The sequence below is a fragment of the Haemaphysalis longicornis genome, unplaced genomic scaffold (genome assembly GCF_048455015.1).
Source record: "Haemaphysalis longicornis isolate Haplotype H1 unplaced genomic scaffold, Haemaphysalis longicornis Haplotype H1 scaffold_6, whole genome shotgun sequence".
In the NCBI taxonomy this organism is placed as follows: Eukaryota; Metazoa; Arthropoda; class Arachnida; order Ixodida; family Ixodidae; genus Haemaphysalis; species Haemaphysalis longicornis.
In genome coordinates, this window is record NW_027526407.1 from 182,024,009 (window position 1) to 182,045,618 (window position 21,610).

General features: G+C 45.4%; 1 protein-coding gene across 2 annotated transcripts in view; it reads left to right on the top strand.

Moving 5' to 3' along the window:
- The window catches only part of LOC144141283 (uncharacterized), a 105,292-nt gene that overhangs the window by 73,531 nt on the left and 10,151 nt on the right, over positions 1–21,610 (top strand). For both annotated transcript variants that reach the window (XM_077672861.1, XM_077672860.1), the window contains 3 exons: positions 12,182–12,251; positions 16,029–16,105; positions 19,664–19,750. In XM_077672861.1, coding sequence (XP_077528987.1) covers positions 12,182–12,251; positions 16,029–16,105; positions 19,664–19,750 — 234 coding nt within the window. The remainder of the gene's footprint in view (positions 1–12,181; positions 12,252–16,028; positions 16,106–19,663; positions 19,751–21,610) is intronic.

Genomic DNA, 21,610 nt, shown 5'->3' on the forward strand with positions numbered 1-21,610 from the left:
TTGACTCGGTCGAAACCCTAGCAGTCATTCAGGCATTACGGAACCAGGGGGTAGATGAGCAATACGTAAGAATACTAGAGGATATCTACAATGGGTCTACAGCTACCATCATTCTCCATAGGGAGAGCAGTAAAATACCTATAAGGAAGGGTGTCAGACAAGGAGACGCAATCTCTCCAATGTTATTCACAGCATGCTTACAAGAAGTATTCAGAACGCTGGATTGGGAACAGGTGGGAGTAAGGGTTAACGAAGAATAAATCAGTAACCTCAGATTTGCTGATGACGTTGCCTTGCTAAGTAACACGGGGGACGAATTGCAAAGCATGCTTTCCGCACTGGGCGAACAGAGTAGAACTGTGGGCCCGAAAATTAATATGCAGAAAACTAAAGTAATGATCAATTACGTCGGGACAGCACAGCAGTTTGGGATAGGTGGCGAGGCAGTGGAAATGGTAAGCGAACATATCTACTTAGGTCAAGTTGTGACCCCAGATCCCAACCATGAGGCAGAGATAATTAGAAGGATCAGAATGGGGTGGGGTGGATATGGCAGACATTCTCAGATAATGAATAACAGCCTACCATTGTCGCTGACGAAGGAAGTGTATGACAGCTGCATCTTACTGGTACTCACCTACGGGGCAGAAACTTGGAGGCTCACTAAGAGGGTTCAACTTAAATTGAGAACAACTCAGCGGGCAATGGAGCGGAAAATGATAGGTGTAACATTAAGGGACAAGAAGAGAGCGGAGAGGGTCAGGGAGCAAACTGGTGTTAAAGACATATTAGTAGAAATTAAGAAGAAGAAATGGACGTGGGCAGGGCATGTAATGCGAAAGCAAGGTAACCACTGGTCATTAAGGGTAACAGGTGGATCCCTAGAGAAGGCAAGCGTTGCCGGGGGCGGCAGAAAGTTAGATGGGAAGATGAGATCAAGAAGTTTGCGGGGATAAATTGGTCACAGTTGGCACAGGACCGAGGCAATTGGAGAATAATGGGAGAGGCCTTTGCCCTGCAGTGGGCGTAGATAGGCTGCTGATGATGATAATTTTTTGTTTCGTACACTTGGGGGTGGTAGCCAGCACCACTTGGACTACTCGGGGTGAAGCGGACCTTCTTTTTACCAACGGGCCATCATTCGAGAGTCTACGACATGTCCAGAGTGGTCGAACAGCGTTGAACCCTCTTAAGCTCCCTCTGGCACCAAGACTGCCAGAACAAGACCCTCGCTAAGCATGTAGCAAATCAAAAAATTGGAAATGAAGGGTTAGGGGAAAAAAGACAGAAAATAAGAATTGGCAGTCAAGAAAACCTCGGAAAGCAAAGGGGAGGTTGTGGGGGGTCATAGAAACAGATGAATTGTTTGAGTCAGTAAGAACGTGTGGAAAAAATGGAAACAGCCCCGCCAGTAGCATAGTGGTTATAGCACCAGACCGGTATTCTGGAGGTCGTGGGTTCGGGCCCCACCCGGTGGGCATTTTTTCACCACTTTCTTTGTGACTCAAGAAATTCTCCATGTGTTTCTATGACCGACCACAACCTCCCCTTTGCTTTCAAAGGTTTTCTTGACAGCCAAAGCTTATTCTTTATATAGAAATATATAAATAATAAATATATAAATATATATATATATATATATATATATATATATATATAAATATATATTTACACACAAAGATAGGTCAGCAGTCTTCTTATGCTACCTTCTTAAGGCATTCGACATGTAATCAAAAGGCGTGGGTTCGGTCAACACTATGGGCGCGTGTTATTCTTTCTTTCTTTCTTTCTTTCTTTCTTCTGTACATTTAAAAATAAAAAAAATGTTTACTTATTAACCATAGTTTTCAGCATAACCACACCCCTATGCCTCATTTGGCATTGTAGACTGCCGACCTATCTTTGTGTATTTTCTCAACGAGCCCTTCATTTCCTTACCATATTATTCTGCGAAAGCCTAGCGAGGGTCTCGGTTCTGGCAGCCTTGATGCCTAGGTAGCATAAGAGGGCTTCCCGCCATTAACCCGCTCATAACAGGCTGTAGACGTTCGAGTCACGCCCCGGGGGTTGAAAAGAAGGTCCCCTTCTCCCCGTGTAGTCATAGTGGCGCTGGCTACCACCCTCAAGCGTCAGATACACTTCTAGTAAATATAAATAGCCCAGAAAGTGAAGGAGAGCACAGTTGCCCAGACAGCCGAATTGGTAAGGCATTCGACATGTAATCGAAAGGCGTGGGTTCGGTCCCCTCTCTGGGCGCGTTTTTCTTTCTTTCTTTCTTCTGTATATTAAAAAAAAGTTAACCTAATTAACCGTAGTGAAAAAGAAAAGAGCCTAACCACGCCCCTATGCCTCCTTTGGCATTGTAGACTGCCGACCTATCTTTCTGTATTTCCTCAACGAGCCCCTCATTTCCTTACTATATTATTCTGCGAAAGCCTAGCGAGGGTCTCGGTTCTGGCAGCCTTGATGCCTAGGTAACAATAAAGGGCTTCCCGCCAGTAACCCGCTCATGACAGGCTGTAGACGTTCGAGTCACGCCCCGGGGGTTGAAAAGAAGGTCCCCTTCTCCCCGTGTAGTCAGAGTGGCACTGGCTACCACCCTCAAGCGTCAGATACACTTCTAGTAAATATAAATAGCCCAGAAAGTGAAAGAGAGCACAGTCGCCCAGATAGCCGAATTGGTAAGGCATTCGACATGTAATCGAAAGGCGTGGGTTCGGTCCCCACTCTGGGCGCGTGTTTTTCTTTCTTTCTTTCTTCCGTATATTTAAAAAAAAAGTTAACCTAATTAACCGTAGTGAAAAAGAAAAGAGCCTAACCACGCCCCTATGCCTCCTTTGGCACTGTAGACTGCCGACCTATCTTTTTGTATATATATATATATATATATATATATATATATATTGCCGCGAATATATATATTTTATCTTTTTGTATATATATATATATATATATATATATATATTGCCGCGAACCATACATTGGGTTTGTTTATTTCTGTTTTGCTTTTACCGCCCGGCTGCGCCGGTCTGCGTTATCTCTGCGCCAAGGGAAGCGCGTGTTCCATTCTTTCTTTCTGTGTCACATGTGTTATCTGTTGTGGTAGGGAGAGCATTCCGATCTAACGTCAATAGCTGAGAATAATCTTCTTGGATCTACTATGTTCTCGATGCGAATCGACGTTTCGAGAACCACGCTCGCCGAAAGATAAAAAGCCTGCAGTGCGGACGCCGGGGCATTCGATTCGACGACACTCGCCTGTGCAAGTCACTTTGTTGACCGCTGCTTCGCCGCCTCTGTATTCTTTTGAGTTGTTAGGGGAGCACAAGTTCGCTCCAATAAACGTGTTTCTCATTCAACACAACTGCATCGTCCTTGTCTTCGTGACATCTGGTGGAGGTGCGGGGTACGCACCCTTCATGCCCACTACAACCTCGAGAAGCCGCCAAGCCAGTCCCACAAGAGCCAGCCCCCGCCTGCAAGATTTACCACCCGAGTTCGGTTTGATGCCAGAAGGGCCCAAGAAAAGGAACGCTGCAACCAACACCATGGTGCAAGAAACAACGTCGCCAATCGTCCTGCAGCAGCCCCGGGAACCGCCATCGTTCCGAGGAGCCCCCGCAGAAGACCCAGAAGAATGGTTGGAGAAACTGGAGCGCGTCCGGAAATTCAACAGGTGGGACGACGCAGAAACATTCCGGCACGTTTTCTTTTACTTGGAAGATTCCGCTCGCACTTGGTTCGAGAACCACGAGAGCTCCTTGACAAACTGGGCTCAGTTCAAAAGCGAGTTTACTAAGACCTTCACTACCGTCGTGCGGAAAGAAAGAGCCGCACTTTTGTTGGAAACGCGCACGCAACACCCCAACGAAGGTGTCGTGATCTTCGTTGAGGAGATGAAGCAGCTATTTCGCCGCGCGGACCCCGAATTGACGGAAGAAAAGAAGTTGCGCTTCTTAATGCGCGGAGTGAAGGAGGAACTGTTTGCTGGACTTGTCCGAAATCCGCCCAAAACCGTCGCCGAATTCGTGACCGAAGCCAGCACCATTGAGAAAGCCCTCGAAATGCGTGCTAAGCAGTATGACCGCAACTTTGTTGGCGCGGCCAATGCGAACGACTTTGGCAGCACGCGGATCCCGGCCGACAGCCTACGCGAGACTATCCGCGCAATAGTGAGAGAGGAGCTGCGGAAACTTCTCCCAACGCCGCCGCAGCCCCAAGTCGCTTCCCTCACCGACGTGATTAGAGAAGAAGTGCAACAAGCGTTGGGAGCTTCTACGCCATCCGAGGTACCCCGAGAGCCACAAGCTATGACATACTCCGCGGCTGTTCGCCGACCCCGCCCTGCTCCAACACGCCGTCAAGAGGCCCCGCCGTACGGCCGCCCACTGTCACCCGCCCGACCCCCGGTAGCCCGAAACCAGACGCCGAGGAAGACGGACGTATGGCGAACTCCCGATAACCGTCCTCTGTGCTACCACTGCGGAGAGGCCGACCACATTTACCGTCGCTGCCCATACAAGAGACTCGGACTGCGTGGTTTCTCCGTCGACGCACCTCGTCCTCTCCCTGGCCAACGACCACGTGAGATCGACGAGTATCTATCTGAAACCAGCCGTGGCCCAGCGCGTTTCAACCGTTCGCCGTCGCCCTACCCCTACCAATCGCCGAACCGCCGTAGCAACGCTGACTTCGCCCGTGGAAGGTCCCCCAGCCCACGCGGGGGAAACTAAAGGCGGCAACTTCTGGAGGTGAAGTTGCTCTACGGCGAAAAACTAGAAACCCTCCAACGACGCAAGGACGCGCTGAAGACAGTGATTCACGACATGCCCTCATCCCGACGACCCGACCTAACCCTGACGAGACTCCCGAACACGACGACAGCTACACGGCGCGACGCGTACCCGACCTGACCGAGACGTCCGTTGAGAAGACGACGACAACGACGATGCACAGTGCCCGACCATCAACACGTACAAGCAGAGATACGACGCCCCGACGAACCCGGAACTCGAGGACGACTGCATCTGACGTCAAGGTGTCCATCGACGGCTTTGACATAGTCGCCCTCGTAGACACGGGAGCTGACTATTCGGTAATGAGCGGACCATTTGCGTCTAAACTGAAGAAAGTTATGACCAGATGGGACGGTCCGCACATACGCACAGCAGGAGGCCACCTCGTGACGCCAAGTTGAACGTGCACATCGCGCGTCACCATAGACGGCACAACGTACCCTGCGGCGTTCGTCGTTCTGCCTAACTGCTCCCGCGACGTGATTCTCGGAATGGACTTTTTGACGGACAACGGCGCAATAATTGATCTGCAGACCAAGTCGATAACATTTTCCTCCAATCACTCCATGACGCCGCAGCCGAACCCCGATCACCGTGCTGCTGTCAGGATCGCCGACGATCACATCACCCTGCCACCCCGCGCAAGCTTGATGATCGCCGTCTACTGTGAGGATGCTGCTTCTGACATCGACGCTATCGTAAAGAGTGATCAAAGGTTGCTTCTCGACCGCGGTGTCTCCGTCGCAAGAGGCATTGCGCACTTTAGGCAACGCCAATCTCACGTTTTGGTCACTAATTTCACCGAAGAGTACCAGCATTTAAACAAGGGAGCTGCAATTGCGTTCCTCGAAGAAACGCAAGAAGCAAGTGATGTGATCGCAGTCACCGACTTTGAACGCACACCCGTAGAAACATTCAAGCTCCCGCAGCCATTCGACGTGAATCCGGCGCTACCGCAAGAACAACAGAAAAAATTATTGGCTTTGCTGCGTCGCTATAGCGAATGTTTTTCGTCGAGCGCAAAACTACGTCAGACCCCTCTAGCGAAGCGCCGGATAATAACCGAAGATGGAGCCCGACCTACCCGACAGTCACCGTACCGGGTCTCTTCACACGAACGGGAAGCCATCCGGACTCAACTCGACGACATGCTGAGCGATGACATCATACAGCCATCGAAAAGCCCCTGGGCTGCGCCCGTCGTACTCGTAAAGAAAAAAGACGGCACATTAAGGTTTTGCGTTGACTACCGGCGACTGAACAAAATCACGAAAAAGGACGTGTACCCCCTCCCCCGAATCGACGACACCCTCGACCACCTCTGCCACGCGAAGTACTTCTCATCGATGGACCTAAAGACCGGCTACTGGCAAATTGAAGTGGACGAGAGAGACCGAGAGAAGACTGCATTTATAACCCCAGACGGCCTATACGAGTTCAAGGTGATGCCGTTTGGGCTGTGCACAGCACCAGCGACGTTTCAAAGAGTCATGGACACTGTGCTAGCTGGCCTTAAGTGGCACACCTGCCTCGTATATCTCGACGACGTAGTGGTATTCGCCCGGACTTTCGACGAACACCTTGCAAGGTTGGAGTCTGTACTCGAGGCCATTCGTACGTCGGGGTTGACGCTGAAGCCTGAAAAGTGCCGTTTCGCATACGAGGAACTCAAGTTCTTGGGCCACGTCGTCAACGCCGCGGGAGTCCTACCTGACCCGGCAAAAACTTCAGCTATCGCGAACTTCCCTAGGCCGAAAGACAAGAAGGGCGTGCGAAGATTTCTCGGGCTGTGCGCATACTACCGGCGCTTCGTCGCAAACTTCGCACGCATTGCAGAGCCACTCACGCGCTTGACGAAAGACAGCACCCCTTTCAGCTGGGAAAACGAACAAGAAAAAGCATTCTGTGAGCTGCAAAAACGCCTGCAAAGCCCGCCCGTGCTCGCTCATTTCGACGAAAATGCCGAAACGGAAATGCACACGGACGCCAGTGATATAGGCTTGGGTGCCGTCCTTGTCCAAAAGCAAAGCGGCTGCGAAAGGGTAATCGCCTATGCCAGCCGTGGTCTGTCGAAGGAGGAGAAAAACTATTCTGCCTCTGAGAAAGAGTGCCTGGCTATTATATGGGCGATTTCAAAATTTCGCCCATACGTGTATGGAAGGCCATTCAAGGTTGTAACAGACCACCATGCGCTGTGTTGGCTCGCCAATTTGAAGGACCCCTCTGGCCGTCTTGGGCGGTGGAGCTTGCGCCTGCAGGATTTCTATGTTACAGTCGTTTATAAATCCGGCAGGAAACACTCCGACGCCGACTGCCTGTCCCGCGCCCCCGTCGACCCACCACCACAAGACGCTGATGAAGACAGCGCGTTCTTCGGGATCGTGACGGAGAGCGACCTAGCCGCCCAGCAGCGTGCCGACCCCGTCTTACGCGTCATAATCGAGTACCTCGAGGGATGCAACGTTGCCGTTCCTAGGACCTTCAAACGCAGCTTACCAGCATTCAGCCTGAGAAACTCCGTAATCGTGAAGAAGAATTTCAGCCCCGGAACAAGAGCGAATTACCTTCTCGTCATCCCCGCGGACCTTCGTGACGAAATTTTGGAAGCGTGCCACGACGACCCGTCTTCCGGACATCTCGGCACAGCCCGCACTATTGGAAAAATCAAGGCGAGGTACTACTGGCCCGGCCTTACCTCTGACGTCACCCACTACGTCCGGAGCTGCCGTGACTGCCAGCGACAAAAAACACCGCCGACAAGACCCGCCGGACTTCTGCAACCGATCGCCGTCCCATCGAGACCATTTCAACAGATTGGAATGGACCTTTTAGGCCCGTTCCCTACGTCACGATCACAGAACAAGTGGATTGTCGTAGCGACAGACTACATGACGCGCTACGCAGAGACCGCCGCTCTTCCGAGGGGGACTGCACAAGAACTGGCAAAGTTCTTTATAAGCCAAGTTGGGCTGCGACATGGAGCCCCGGAAGTCCTAATCACAGACCGCTGAACGGCATTTACTGCGGAGCTGATGCAAGGAGTATTACGCTACAGCAACACGGATCACCGAAGAACGACGGCGTACCACCCCCAAACGAAAGGACTAACAGAACGTCTGAACAAGACAATCGCAGATATGCTGTCAATGTACGTTGACGTTGAACATAAGACTTGGGACGAAGTGCTCCCGTATGTCACGTTTGCGTACAACACGGCTATTCAGGAGACGACACAGCTGACGCCGTTCGAGCTTGTCTACGGTAGAAGGCCGACTACGATGCTCGACGCCATGCTTCCGCACGTAGAAGACGACGACCTCAACGCCGACGTCCACGGATATCTTCAACGTGCGGAGGAGGCCCGCCAGCTCGCTCGAGTTCGTATAACGGACCAGCAGCTGGAGGATGCGGGCCGCTACAACCTCCGACGCCGAGACGCCGAGTACCAACCAGGGGATCGTGTGTGGGTTTGGACTCCCATCCGACGACGCGGACTCGGTGAGAAGCTCCTGCGACGGTATTTCGGACCCTACCAGATTCTACGACGTGTTGGCCAACTTACCTACGAAGTGATCCCCGATGGTGACTCCGGCACATCACGACGACGCACGCAGCCTGTAGTCGTCCACGTAGTTCGCCTAAAACCTTTCTACGGACGATGACGAACTTTTATTTTCATTTGTTCGGACTGTCGCTTATGTTAGCATCGGGTCGATGCACTCTTAGAGGGGGGTAATGCCGCGAACCATACATTGGGTTTGTTTATTTGTGTTTTGCTTTTACCGCCCGGCTGCGCCGGTCTGCGTTATCTCTGCGCCAAGGGAAGCGCGTGTTCCATTCTTTCTTTCTGTGTCACATGTGTTATCTGTTGTGATAGGGAGAGCGTTCCGATCTAACGTGAACAGCCCAGAATAATCTTCTTGGATCTACTATGTTCTCGATGCGAATCGACGTTTCGAGAACCACGCTCGCCGAAAGATAAAAAGCCTGCAGTGCGGACGCCGGGGCATTCGATTCGACGACACTCGCCTGTGCAAGTCACTTTGTTGACCGCTGCTTCGCCGCCTCTGTATTCTTTTGAGTTGTTAGGGGAGCACAAGTTCGCTCCAATAAACGTGTTTCTCATTCAACACAACTGCATCGTCCTTGTCTTCGTGACAATATATACATGGGTATAGATATAGCTATAAAGTAAGATTTGCTGTATAATGGATGTAATAATTCCAATAACAAGTCAGATTGTCTCTCAACAAGGTTGGGAAACTGTCTTGACTAATAATAGCATCTATGTTGTCTGTATACCCTCATCTCCCAGCCGATGTCACGTTATCGAAGGCAACAAATATTATTGGTGGTTCCAAGCAATCCGAAAGAAACACTTTTTTTACTTTCCTTCCGTACACAATTCTCGAACTACCTAAACAATATTGTGATCGTTAAAGGCCAACTTCACAGAAATTATTGACGACAAAAAATAATGTCACCTAATAGTAGCATTCATAAAAAGAGTATGAAATGCAAAATACTGCGTCTCGAACATGCACGTGCGCAGCACAACTGGCTCACGACTTTGGCGTTGTGGGAATCAAAACTGAATAAAAAGGCTGCCATTACGGCGACCGGACTTGACGTACGTGATGGAACGAAGGCGACCATGCTATAACCGGGGGCCGCTCAGAGCCGTCTTCAAATGGGCGCGATTGCGCCACATTTTGCACTGTCATTTCCGCAAAACTCCAACTAACGTTTGCCCAAGGTAATGGAGTTAGGCGCAATTCCGATATCATGTTGCTATCAATCGAGATGAAGTTGACCGTATGACACTGTTTTTCTCGTCAGAATAGCAGCCTTTTTAGAAATCCTTGGAATTGCCAGTAAAACAGTGGGCCCTTATATACAAAGCTGGTGTTTCGTACGTTATCCAGAAGCAGCTTTGGTTAGCCGGCGCCTCAGCGATCGCATCGCTCTTCTTGAAGGGATAACAGCATGCGGGCGGAGATGATTCACTATTTTTACTACACATTCCGTGCAAAGACCTTGTCGTATTTAACCCCAGTTTTCGATACCTTGCTGCAGATTCAGAATCAGAATTGATTAATAAAAGTGGTCTGAATCTATAAGCCATCTTCCATGGGTAAATGATGCAAGAAAGCACAAAAAATTACCTACAAACCGTTGTTTTCTGCTTTCACCAGAGACATTCGCTGTTTAAAAGATTTTACTGAAATACAGCGCTGTAAAATTAACTATGTCACATGGGAATTGAAACAAATTTGATTCATTGTTTGGAGAGGAGCAGTTTCTTTGTATTCCGCACTTCGCGAAGATGACGGCTGATATTTGTGCGGATGTATTTGTTACCATGAGCAAGGCTGATTGTGGTTTCTCTAGCGAGGCGAAAGCTAGAGAAATGTTTTTACGCTCCTGTACAACAACTCACTTAGGTGGTAGATCTTTTGAAAAGATCTAAGGGATTGAGGTGGCGCTGGCCCAGCCCAAATATGCAAAATATTCGACACGGAAGTGCAAGTAGTCAAAAATTTTAGAAGCTCTTTTTTGTAATAGATGCAATCGGAATCGCGAATGTAAGGTAGGTGTGCGGGTAGCGCTTTTTTCAGTAAAAATACTTTTTTCAAGAAAAAAAAAATTAACTCCAAAGACTTCGCAAGCACCTGAATAGTTTAGAGGCTCTTATACCTTTCAATGCACTGAAAAAAATCGAAGATATTGCTACCTATGTGGTTTGTTTTAAACATGTTATGGTGATGGCGGTACGGCATGGTGGTGTAGAAGAGCAAACCCGGGCGAACGCATCCATGCGTAGGGGACAGCGCGGTGCAAGTAGCAGGACAAGCGCGAGCTTTAGCGACAGGTTCCCTTTCCACTCGCAACAGGCCACTCGCAACTTCTTTCGGCGACTCTTCGCGACGTGGAAACATCGGGTCCGCGCAGCTACATTGAACGACCGTAACGAGTGTTCTCTCGGCGTACAAAGCTTAGGATTTGAGCATGGCGATTTGTAGGACATAGAATACTTATTTTGATCAAAATGGTACAAAAAAAATTAAGGGCAGTTGGCCAACAAATATTCTATATGTTCGTTCTACATAGCTTTTCTTGCAACGAAAAATTCATGCTCTTGAATATTTGTGGTATATGTTTCAAAACCGAAAGTAAAAATACCGTGGACCTATGGCTGTGAAAGTATTATACTGAGAATTGTGAGCCCCACCCATGGGCGTCAAGGAATTCGCAACCAAAAGCCGAGTACAAAGCGAAATCTAAGCTAGAATTTAAAACAGGTGGCTCACAGCACACTCATCAGTGGAAAATCTAAGCAAGTATGGCAGCAATTCCCTTAGTGAAATTTTTTTTTCACCTTTCAGTCCTGGTAGATCACAGTAACAATAAACTTTTTACGGTTAAGTATAAGTGATAGATTGAAATATTGATTGATTGATTGAATGTGGTTGATTGATTGATTGATTGATTGATTGATTGATTGATTGATTGATTGATTGATTGATTGATTGATTGATTGATTGATTGATTGATTGATTGATTGATTGTGCTGATGCAATGCAGGCGATGACGTTCGACGTAGTGGAGGGCTCCAGATTAATTTAAACCACCCAGGTATCTTTAACGTGCGCCGAAATTACGTACACACGGGCGTTTTTGCTTCCTGCCTCCATCTAAAAAGCGGCCACCGTGGCCGGGAATTGAACCCACGACCCCGTGCTCGGCAGCGCAATGCCTTAGCCACTGAGGTGCTGCGGCAGGTCTGTTTAGGTTTCAACCATTTGTCATCCTATTATCGATTTGTGGTGTAGTATTCACTAATCAAATATAATTGACCTTGACGAGCTGTGGATGCCTTAAAAGTCAACTAATATGTTGGGCTGCGTAGGTCAAAAAGTCAACAAAACACTGCAGAAATACCAGCTTCTTAAATTGGTTGCGCAGACTAACGCCGTGTGGAGGCCAAGACCGGTTTTATATTGTATGTTTGGACTTCATAGCAGCTTGCAGAGATTCTTCAGACGACATAAACTGTTGCCATTTTTTATCAACACACTTTATCACGTGTTCAGTAGTGTTTCTTTACGTGCAGCGGGACAGGGAGGTGCCCTTCCAACCTACACACACATCAACGAATGAATGTATGGTATTCAGTGTGCTAATTGCCTTCAATCGTCGTATGAATACAATTACTGCGGCCAAGATGTAAAATAAGGACACCGTGTTAGTGTTGTGCGCAGTCCACGAAAACTGTAGCAATCTTAAAAAGAATTGTTATGTGTCTTCCCATTTCAGTAAATATACGTGTTCAAGTTTTACTTTTTATGTGCGCCAGAAGTTACAGCAACAAATTTTTTTTTCAGAAACTGCCACCGTCGAAACACTCTCCCGGGCTATGCATTGACGGTAAATGCACAAAATACAAGAGGCTAGGTACGTTTTTGGCATGCTATATTGGTGTCTTTAAAATACGCATATATTCTCATAGAAACCAACTTCGTCGTCTCGAAGCTTTGTAAGAAATGAAGGGAGAGAACACTATAAGTAAAATTTTTCTTTGCCGTACAAATAAAGTTGGACGAGTGCGTTTGTTCTTGTTTATTAAAAAAATTTTCTTCAGGACATGTGCACTACTTTTAAGGCTTTAATTTTTAAATCACGCATTAGAAAAATCTCCTAGTTAACCTCTAGAAGCTTCTAAGAGACTGCTTTAAATGAACACATATTTAAAACCACAAGAAGGCGGCTAATCCACGATGACGGCACTATAAAACGTAGTCTACTTTGAGTTATATCAGTGTTGCCTAAACATCTAAGGGAAAATTTCTGCAAAGCCACACCTTATAATGGACAATCTTTTCTTGGTTAAGTGAAAATAGAAGAAGTTGTATTCAAGACAGTGAAAAATAATTTTTTATGGGACACTAAAAAAAAGCAATATTTCACATTTTTCTCGGGTATTTTTGTTATAAATAATACGCGAAATAAATTATCAGAATGTGCTTGCTTTTCTCCCAATACAATTTTTCTACAAAAATGGTTTGAAGATGTAGAAGTTTGTAGGTGCAGATAGTACTTTGACCTCACCGAAATAACTTCGGAAGTTTTTCTACCCACCCAATATTTCATGGCCATAAAAAATGGCTAAAAACCTCATTGTGACCACAAACGGGCAATATTCAAGGAACAAGTGTTTTTCTTGTAGCTGCTAGGGCTAGCTTGAAAGGTACGGCATAACCCCAAAATATATGTTATTCTTCCCTTATTCCTACCAGTCGACTGCGCTATAAAAATACAATTTTAAACTTCCTACATTCAGACACTTGATAATTGAAATGGCCGCCAGAGTGTCGTAAAGCTGACCCGAATAAACTATTATTTCGAAGATAGAACACTGGAAGATATCTCACTCATGAACACCATCTTACACAACACAATGAAATTTCAGGAATGAGAAAAGGCGTTTGTTGGCATATTGCTTCTCACATTTGTAACAAGTATAACATTCACTGCCGTACGTTTAACCCCTTGACAAAATTAGCCACTTACGTAACTGTAAAATTCAGCGGATCAGTCTTCGTTACAAATATGCCGTTTAGGTGAGTTATCTGTGATAGAAAAACCTCACAGTGAGTTTCTTTATAAGGGCATTCATCGGAAATATAATACCTCAAACGGCGGCAACTTTACAGCACGTGAGTTCCTCAAGTGCCTTATGTTGAGCATAATGTTTTAAGTTCTATACTAAAACACGTAAGGTCTGTGCGAACTTTGTCAACATTGCTGTAGAATGTATATTGCGGCAATGCCATAAAGTTCATAGATAAAAAACAGCAAGTTGAAAGCTAAGCCCAGTAGCAAGTAAAAAAACGGTAAGAAGCTAACAATTTGGAGCTTAACAAGTAAAATGATTCCTCCAAAATCAAGCAAGGTGGTAATAATATTACTATGAATAAACTTCACAACATTCTTCTTCTGTTACTAAATTTTTTCAGGAGAAGAGCGCTCCGAAAAATTTTTAGTTACTGTGACAGGTGGTGTTTCCGTCGAAAAACCGAACTCCCGCTCGGTTACAGTTCAATTACTCATACGTAAATACATTTGCAGGCATGTTCTTTGCCTCTTATATACTATCAGCTACCTCGAGTAAAAACAGGTGGAACCATGCGACATCATAACTTGAAGAAGTACCGTAAAATGGGCCAGTCCGCCCTCTACGGTGGGCTAAAATTCAGAAGTAAAAAGCGCCCAACCGAACTATTATACGCGCAGCATATATGGTTGTCCGGCTTTGCTGTGAAAACAAAAACAAACTTAAAAAAAACTTTGAATATATATAATAATATGGTAAAAGAATATGTAGTAAAATATGATAGTGTGTAAACGATTATGAGGATACAGCGAAATGCTTCAGTGGGTACATTCATTCTGTACTTAACACTCAACAGCCGGATTGGATTCCTCGATGCTGCACAGATCTGCAAACATTGATGAAATGTTTCACAAAAACATGGGTATATGCCTGGTTAGCTAACTTAAACCCACAATCTGGTAATGGTACTGGCGGCATCTCAAATCTAATTTTGAAACGTTGTGCGGCTGATATAACGCCTTTTATAGTGGTAATATTGTAAAAATCGCTGTAGGAGTCAAAATTCCCAAAAGATTGAAAAATGGCTAACAATTACGACGAGGTGATACAGCCAACGGTAATAATTATCGGCCATTATGTTTTATGCCTGTATGCTGTAAAAGCTAAGAAAATATTATTAATTCAGGTGCCATGACGTATGTGCAAAAAAATAGTTGTTTGTTTCATTCGTACTCAGCATGGCTTCCACTTCATATTATCTTGTACTATAAATTACCCAATTTATCCACCATATTGCAGTTGGTATGAAAAATAGCACACAGATAGATGCGGTATTTCTAGACTTAAAGAAGGCATCTAAAATTGCGTCGCACACACTTCCGCTATTAAAACTATTCCATTTAGGAATTCCAGAGCGCTTACCTGACGTGATTAAAGACTACCTACATATGCCCGAACGCAGTGTTGCTGTCAATGGTGTATAGTCCTCACGCGTTGCAGTGTTATCAAGTTTACCACAATTGTCACTATTGGACACTTGTTATTTCTTATCTTCATAAATGGTTTGCAGGCTGATATTATGCGGAACGTTAAAGTTTAGGCGGATGAAAGTGTGCTATTTCTTCCCGGTATGAATATAAAGATGCGCAAACCTTGCAGACAGAACTCCGCATTGTCGCTAGTTGTTGTGACGGATAGAAATTGTCTTTAAATAGAAAGAAGTCCATCCATGCGCCGTTCCCAAATAAAATACGCTAGCAATTTCATGCTTCCTATATAAAAATAATTTGCAAACGTGTGAGCAGAATTGATACATTGGTGTAACAGTTTCTTCGGCTTTAATTTGCTTGGCGCACGTAGTAACTCTTGCGACAAAATCCCCCGTCTTTTGTAATATTTTAAGAGAAACCTCAAGCATTCTCTTACAGAGTCGTAAGACACGCTGTAGAAGACTAACGTCAGGCCAGTCCTTGATTATGCTTGCCAAGTGTGGGATCCGTTTAGTAAGACCATTATTGACCAGTGAGAGCGCTTTCAGAAACAGGTAGCCTAAATTGTTACGGCGAATATACGATTTCCCTGTTAAAAGTACAACTATTGTTCATATAGTCGGATGGACAACACCAGCAGCACGTAGAATAATGTTAAGAATAATTTATTTTTAACATTTCAGTAGACAAGACGACAATAATTAAAAGCATATGCTGAAAGGAGCCTTATTGCGTTAATTCAAGATGGGATAACCCAACAGACATTAGACCAGATCAGTGCCGAAATAGTGTGTTCAGATATTTTTTTCCGAACAGAATGGACAATTGGAATACTCTCGCCAGTGAAGTGGTCACGGAAACTGATTTGGAGAGTTTCATTGCGGGCTTTGTTTCCATCCCGTAATAGCAGCTCATCCCAAACTGTGCTGCTTTGTTACTCGTTGTTTCACAGCGGTGCCACTTTTTTGTGATTGTATGATACACGTTTATTTGTGAACCCTCCCGCAATATTGCCATAATGGCACAGTAGATACTCGCTATAAATGAATCAGAACAGTTTGAAATACGTGTCGATTGCACGAAGACACTGTATATTTACCTCTGAAATATTCCTTTCAATATTTGTAGGGCCCAGATATCCACAGCCGGAAAACGAAGTGTTTCCCTATGCGCTAAGAAGATGCGGTGACAAGACGCACTCAGGAGTGAGTAATAAATATTTTATCTTAAACATTTAGGTGCCTTTAATATAAAAGCCGCAGTATAAGATACTAAACTCCTTGCAAACAGTAGCCCTGCTGATGTTCCGAAATTCCGGGCTCATTTGCTGGCCGAAGCTTTCAAAAGCAGTTCAAGGATTGGTTGGTTTTAGGTGTGGTAAGTCATTACGCATAGCCTGTTCGATAAAGTGTCTGAGAATAAAGCCACCTACACTGACAATAACCTCGTAGGCCTTGCTTTCTAAATCTCTCTGTGGACTCACCGCAGTAACCGCAGGGTTAAAGTCTTGTGCCGGTCGCTACGCCTAACGTGCCAGGTTGAACTTCGACCATTTTGTCTGCTTTTCTGATGAAAAAAAAGACTAAAAAAAGCCAGTACATCGATATTTCTCCAAACTCTAAACATTATTGCGCCGGCGAAACTATTACGGAGCCCTCCACTACGGCGCGGAAAATAGCCCGGGTGTAGCTTTGTCGCGTTAAACCCAACAAATAATTTATAATAAAGGCGGTGACGCCACAATGCCAAACAAACAGAAAAGTTGCTGCTCGGAAAGTGAAACGAGCAATTTTTGAAGGTTACATAATAGATTGATTCATCAGCCATAGCAGTCTACGCTATTGAGACGCCACGCATTGCTTCCTCGTCTCTGGTCGTAAATGAAGATGGTGCACTGAACCACAGTGCCCTGCCTTTGCTTCTTGTTTTGGTATCAGCTATGGAGCAAGAAGGGCCAATCACTGGATCCCTTTTACAGCAAAGACGTCTAGGGCTAGGATCCAGCAGATCGTCTCCGGTAACCGAGCGATGTAGACAAGAATCACCAGCGAGTGTACCGCCACGTTGCGGTGCCCACTCAAATCCTCGGGGTAGTAAAACTGCGCGCCCCACCACCCGCGCATGAAAAAAAAATCATACAAAATTAAAAAGTTCCCGGGGCCTTCATATTTTCAGGCAAGACGGCTTATGTTTCTTTAAAACATTGAGTGGTGATTACGATACTCCCTAATGCGATATTACCCTCGTTATCTCAACCAATAAATGTGTATACATAATTGAAGCGGTGCATTGATGCCTATTTATCATTACAGCAAAGGTGTGTATAGCTAGGATCAAGCAGATCGTCTCCGGTAACATGCGATGTAGACAACCATCGCTAGGGACTGTAACGCCACGTTACGGTGCCCACTCAAATCCCCGGGATTGTAAAACTGCGTGCCACAACCCCGGCGCCTAGAAAATCATAAAATTAAAAAGGTCCTAGGGCTTTCTTATTTCAATACAAGTCAGCTTATACTTCCCTTCAAAAATTGGCTGGCAATTCTAAACTCCCTAACGCGATATTTGGGCCCAGCTGTTCGGGCAGCTCGTTTTGCAGTAGCGGCAGATGACGCAGTTCCACCAGTTGCGTCGCTCAGTGCTTATTGCCACATCGTATATCACATTTTAGAAATAACGTCCACACGCGTGGCTGTCAATTGCCTAATTTTCTTTGGTGGAAAAAATTACAGGAGTGAACTGTGGTGGGTATAGTAAGAACTGCCTGAGAGCGAATGTGTGCGTTCCACAAGAGCCGCTGGAGATGCGCACGACCGGTTGCGCCACTCGCAGTTCAGCACTCACTCCAGATGGCTGCAGTGCGCTTTCGCAGCACTAACTCGAGGGTTCTATCGACAGTGAGCCTCTGCGGCGGCGGCGCGATGTGCGTCTCAGGAACGGTCCACGAACTGCGTCTTAGGCCCGGTTCAGACTGTTGTCGACACTGTCGTAATATCTTAAAATAATGTCGTCATTTGACGTTTCAGCCAATCGAACTTCGTGAAATGCCATTTTTTTACGTACATAGCGCACGATATAGCTGTTACGTTGGTAGTCTGAACATATCATATAGCGAATGCACATCATTGTGACGCAAAGTTTTCGGCAAGGGTCGAGCGGTGGTGGTGGTGGTGATTTATTAACAAAGGAGGGAAGAGAAAAGGCCTGGGGATATTGTTGAACTCAACGGGGAGTTCACCCTCATACGACCCAGTCCAGGGAAGGGGATTGGGGCTTCAAAGGATCGTACAGCATACTGCCCCTTCCCTTCCCCCACAGCACACTTTCGGAGAGTGCCGGCTCGCGCAGCTACGGCGAACCGCCCTCCCCTCCCAATTTGCGACATTCTCCTCCTTTGCTTTCTTTCATTCGGCGGTCTTACCATCGTTCGCTCAGTCACGACGACGCTGAAGCGATTGGACCCAGAGACGAGCGCCAAGGGCTGCGCCCTAAAATGTCTTCCCAGCCATTCATTTTGGTTTGTACGGGAAGCAGAATTTTAAGGTGATCGTTATAAGCTTGATCTTTGTAAGATGGCTTTCTCCAATCCAGTGTTGCACTGTGAATCTCGTCAATCTTCGGAGGAAATACCATTACAGAAAGTTGCTCTAACACGCTTGTTTTATTGAAGCTATACTAAAACAAATTATATGACAATTAGCCGCTAAGACGAATCTAACACAACGCCGAGTTTTATATAGTTTTTAAAGTTACAAGGTTCAATGTAAAGTTTTAAATACAGTGGAATTCTCGTCTGCTGTCAATAAATATGTGATTTTACGGAAGGCAAACGGTCAGACCATGTTTGTCCAACGGAACAAACTCTAGTTTATCAAAAGTTTGTTGAGTTAATTACTCAGGAACTATGCTCAATCGCAAATTACAAACATAGGTGTTTTGCTTCGTGCCTTCCTCGGGCTACGGCCTATTCAAAGTTCACGTTGAGGGTGGGCACCACAGCTTTGCTGGTCATCCTTATTCACAGATTGGAAGGACACTAGATTTTTTTGGTAATATTCTCATGAACAAATATTTAGTAGAGGTATCGGTGAACGCCAGTGACATATACTCTACCCATAGGCGAAATCAGGCGTCATACATTGATCTACATTTGAGCTGCAGAATGAAGATGTGTGACCAAAATTCACTAATAATGCCAAACTTACTTGACCTTTTCTTGTGACCGACTGATGATGAAGTACATACTGGTTTCTATCACGGCTTCACTGCATTGCTATTTACAAGTTAGGTGTGCACAAATTTCTTAAGCACTGATAACCTTGTAAAAAATGGCCCTTGGTTCTGGTGCCATATATATCATGGTGTCCATCAGGAAAATCCTAAATATGAATCCTACTTCTCTGTGAATCAATTCAACAACAACAACAAACATTTATTAAAAGGGATGGCTCAAGGCCACATGGGGAAGAGGAGGGAGGGCAGATGAAGACCTCAATAGTGTCCCAACATGGAGGAGTCCAGAACGAACCGCCAAAGTGCGGATAAAGTCGGTTTTATGCGGCCCTTCGGACGGATCCAGTCCTCGTAAGCCTTTGAATCGATTAGACTTCTTCGGTGTGAATTTTGACTTCGCTTGTTATATAAATATTATTGAAACTTGCATTTTTCTACCAGTTTTATTGTCAATAAATTTCTTTCAGCGTGTCATTTGATTGGTGTTTTATTTAAATATTTGGAATACGCCTCTAATTGTCTGTTTTTAGAAGAAGTCCGTGGATACGTGTCGTCACTACTGCAAGCAAGACGGGAACTGGTTTTTCGGATTTTACGAAAGCAACACTAGGTGCAAGGTAAAGCGTTGTTCTGTAAATTCTTTTTTTTGTACAATTCAAGACTTTTGTGTTATTTCCAACTCTGCTAAGTGTGTTCGTTATCTAACTCTTACTCTTTAAACCATCTCATACCTCTAATTGCGTTGTAGACAGGATTTAAAGATTTTCAATGAGTTATATAGGTGTACAGAATATTAGTCATACCAGGTTGCTGGCCAAAGAAGCTGGAAGGTCATTTTAGCCGGAAACCAGAACCACCTTTCTAAATCGTATTTAGAAGAAACAGTATTATGGGTTGGCAATATTTTATTTTATTATAGCATTTATTGGTCATTGTTTCACATATGTGCCTTGAATGAATACAAAACTGGGGACTAAAGTGACATTAGTTTGAAGAGGTACTCTCGGGAACAAAAAGTTTCCCAAATTATTCTAAGCTTTTAGACAGAAGCAATGAATTGAAGTGTATTTCTAGTGCACGAGACAATCATACCAGTTTTTTGAGTTCGGAACTATATTTATTGTAAGTGCGATTGCTGCCCCAAGCTGCTCCTTATTTAAAAGAAAAAAATCGTGTTTGTGGGCTCCGCGCATCCGACGCGCACAAATTTATTGAATTGTAAACGCGAACTTTTAAGTTTATTGTTTAATTGTAGTCCACCTATTAGGCTACGCACGTAACTAATCAATTAAAACAATTGTTCAGACATGGCAACCGGCATTTTGAAGCTGGAATACTCTGCGTCACCAAAAGCCCGTGATGATATTTTAGGCTTTATGCAGCCTGAATGATTGACCTTGTGTTTGAGTTATGAGGTCATTCACGTCTGTATGACAATTTGGTAATAACTCTAAAACATTCCCCTCAAATGCACCGACCTCTTTTTGGTGTTTAACTAGTTAGGGTTCATGAATACCCTGTAACAATGTCTTCTGACCTACCATCTCGTCACCTTACCCACGCACTGCCGTAACTCGTTCGCTGCCACATGGCCTTAAATTCACATTTCCCTTGCAGACACCGCTTCAATTCAATCCGCACACTCTGTTTACCAATCTTCTCCCCGCACCTGCACTCTCCTTGCCAGATTGTCTTATTTTCATGTTTGCGCAGCCACCAGTACAAAGGCACACACTAAAAGGCGTACTCCTATAATTGATGTCGGAGAAGAAGATAAGAAGGACAAAAAGCCCAGTTCGGCTACGAGTTGTACTTTGGGGTTTTGGTGTTTAATAATATTTTCGACATGTTAATTATCTATAGCGCTGTTTTGAGCACGTGTGGAACTAACAAAAAAGTAGCTGTGCTAGGTTATTTTGCGCGTCTTGAAAATGTAGCCATATTGCATACTGGGCTTTCAGTTATCACATACAGGCATTCAGACCACATGATGCACTTTTTTTTGTAAATGATACGTGTAAAAAGAAGCGTTAACGGCACGGTTGTATCACCTGCTAGCATTGTTTCTAGCGGGACATGAAGTAAAAGATTTGGTGGTCAAACCCACACCACAGCGCAGGAGAAACCGTTACAGCTTTCTGGGACTGTAAACAAAATGTGTGGTGCAAAGTTCGGGACCCGCAAGGTCGGAATGAGAATGTTTGCGGCCAGATGACAAAATAATATACAATTGGAGTGCCAGGCCGCGAATGGTAACGTGAACGCAAGTTACGTACCCACTAACGTGGCTATGGAATACAATGGTGGGCATGGAGTGCAAGGAGCTTGCTAGATTTATAGAGTAGCCCTTTGAAAAGCTAGAACCAGGCATGATTTCCGGTACCAGCCGCATGTGAAGGAGGGATAACAATGAGTATCTGATGCATTTCGGAAGATTTACTAGGATATGCAAAATAGGTATTCTTTTACGAAAGTAT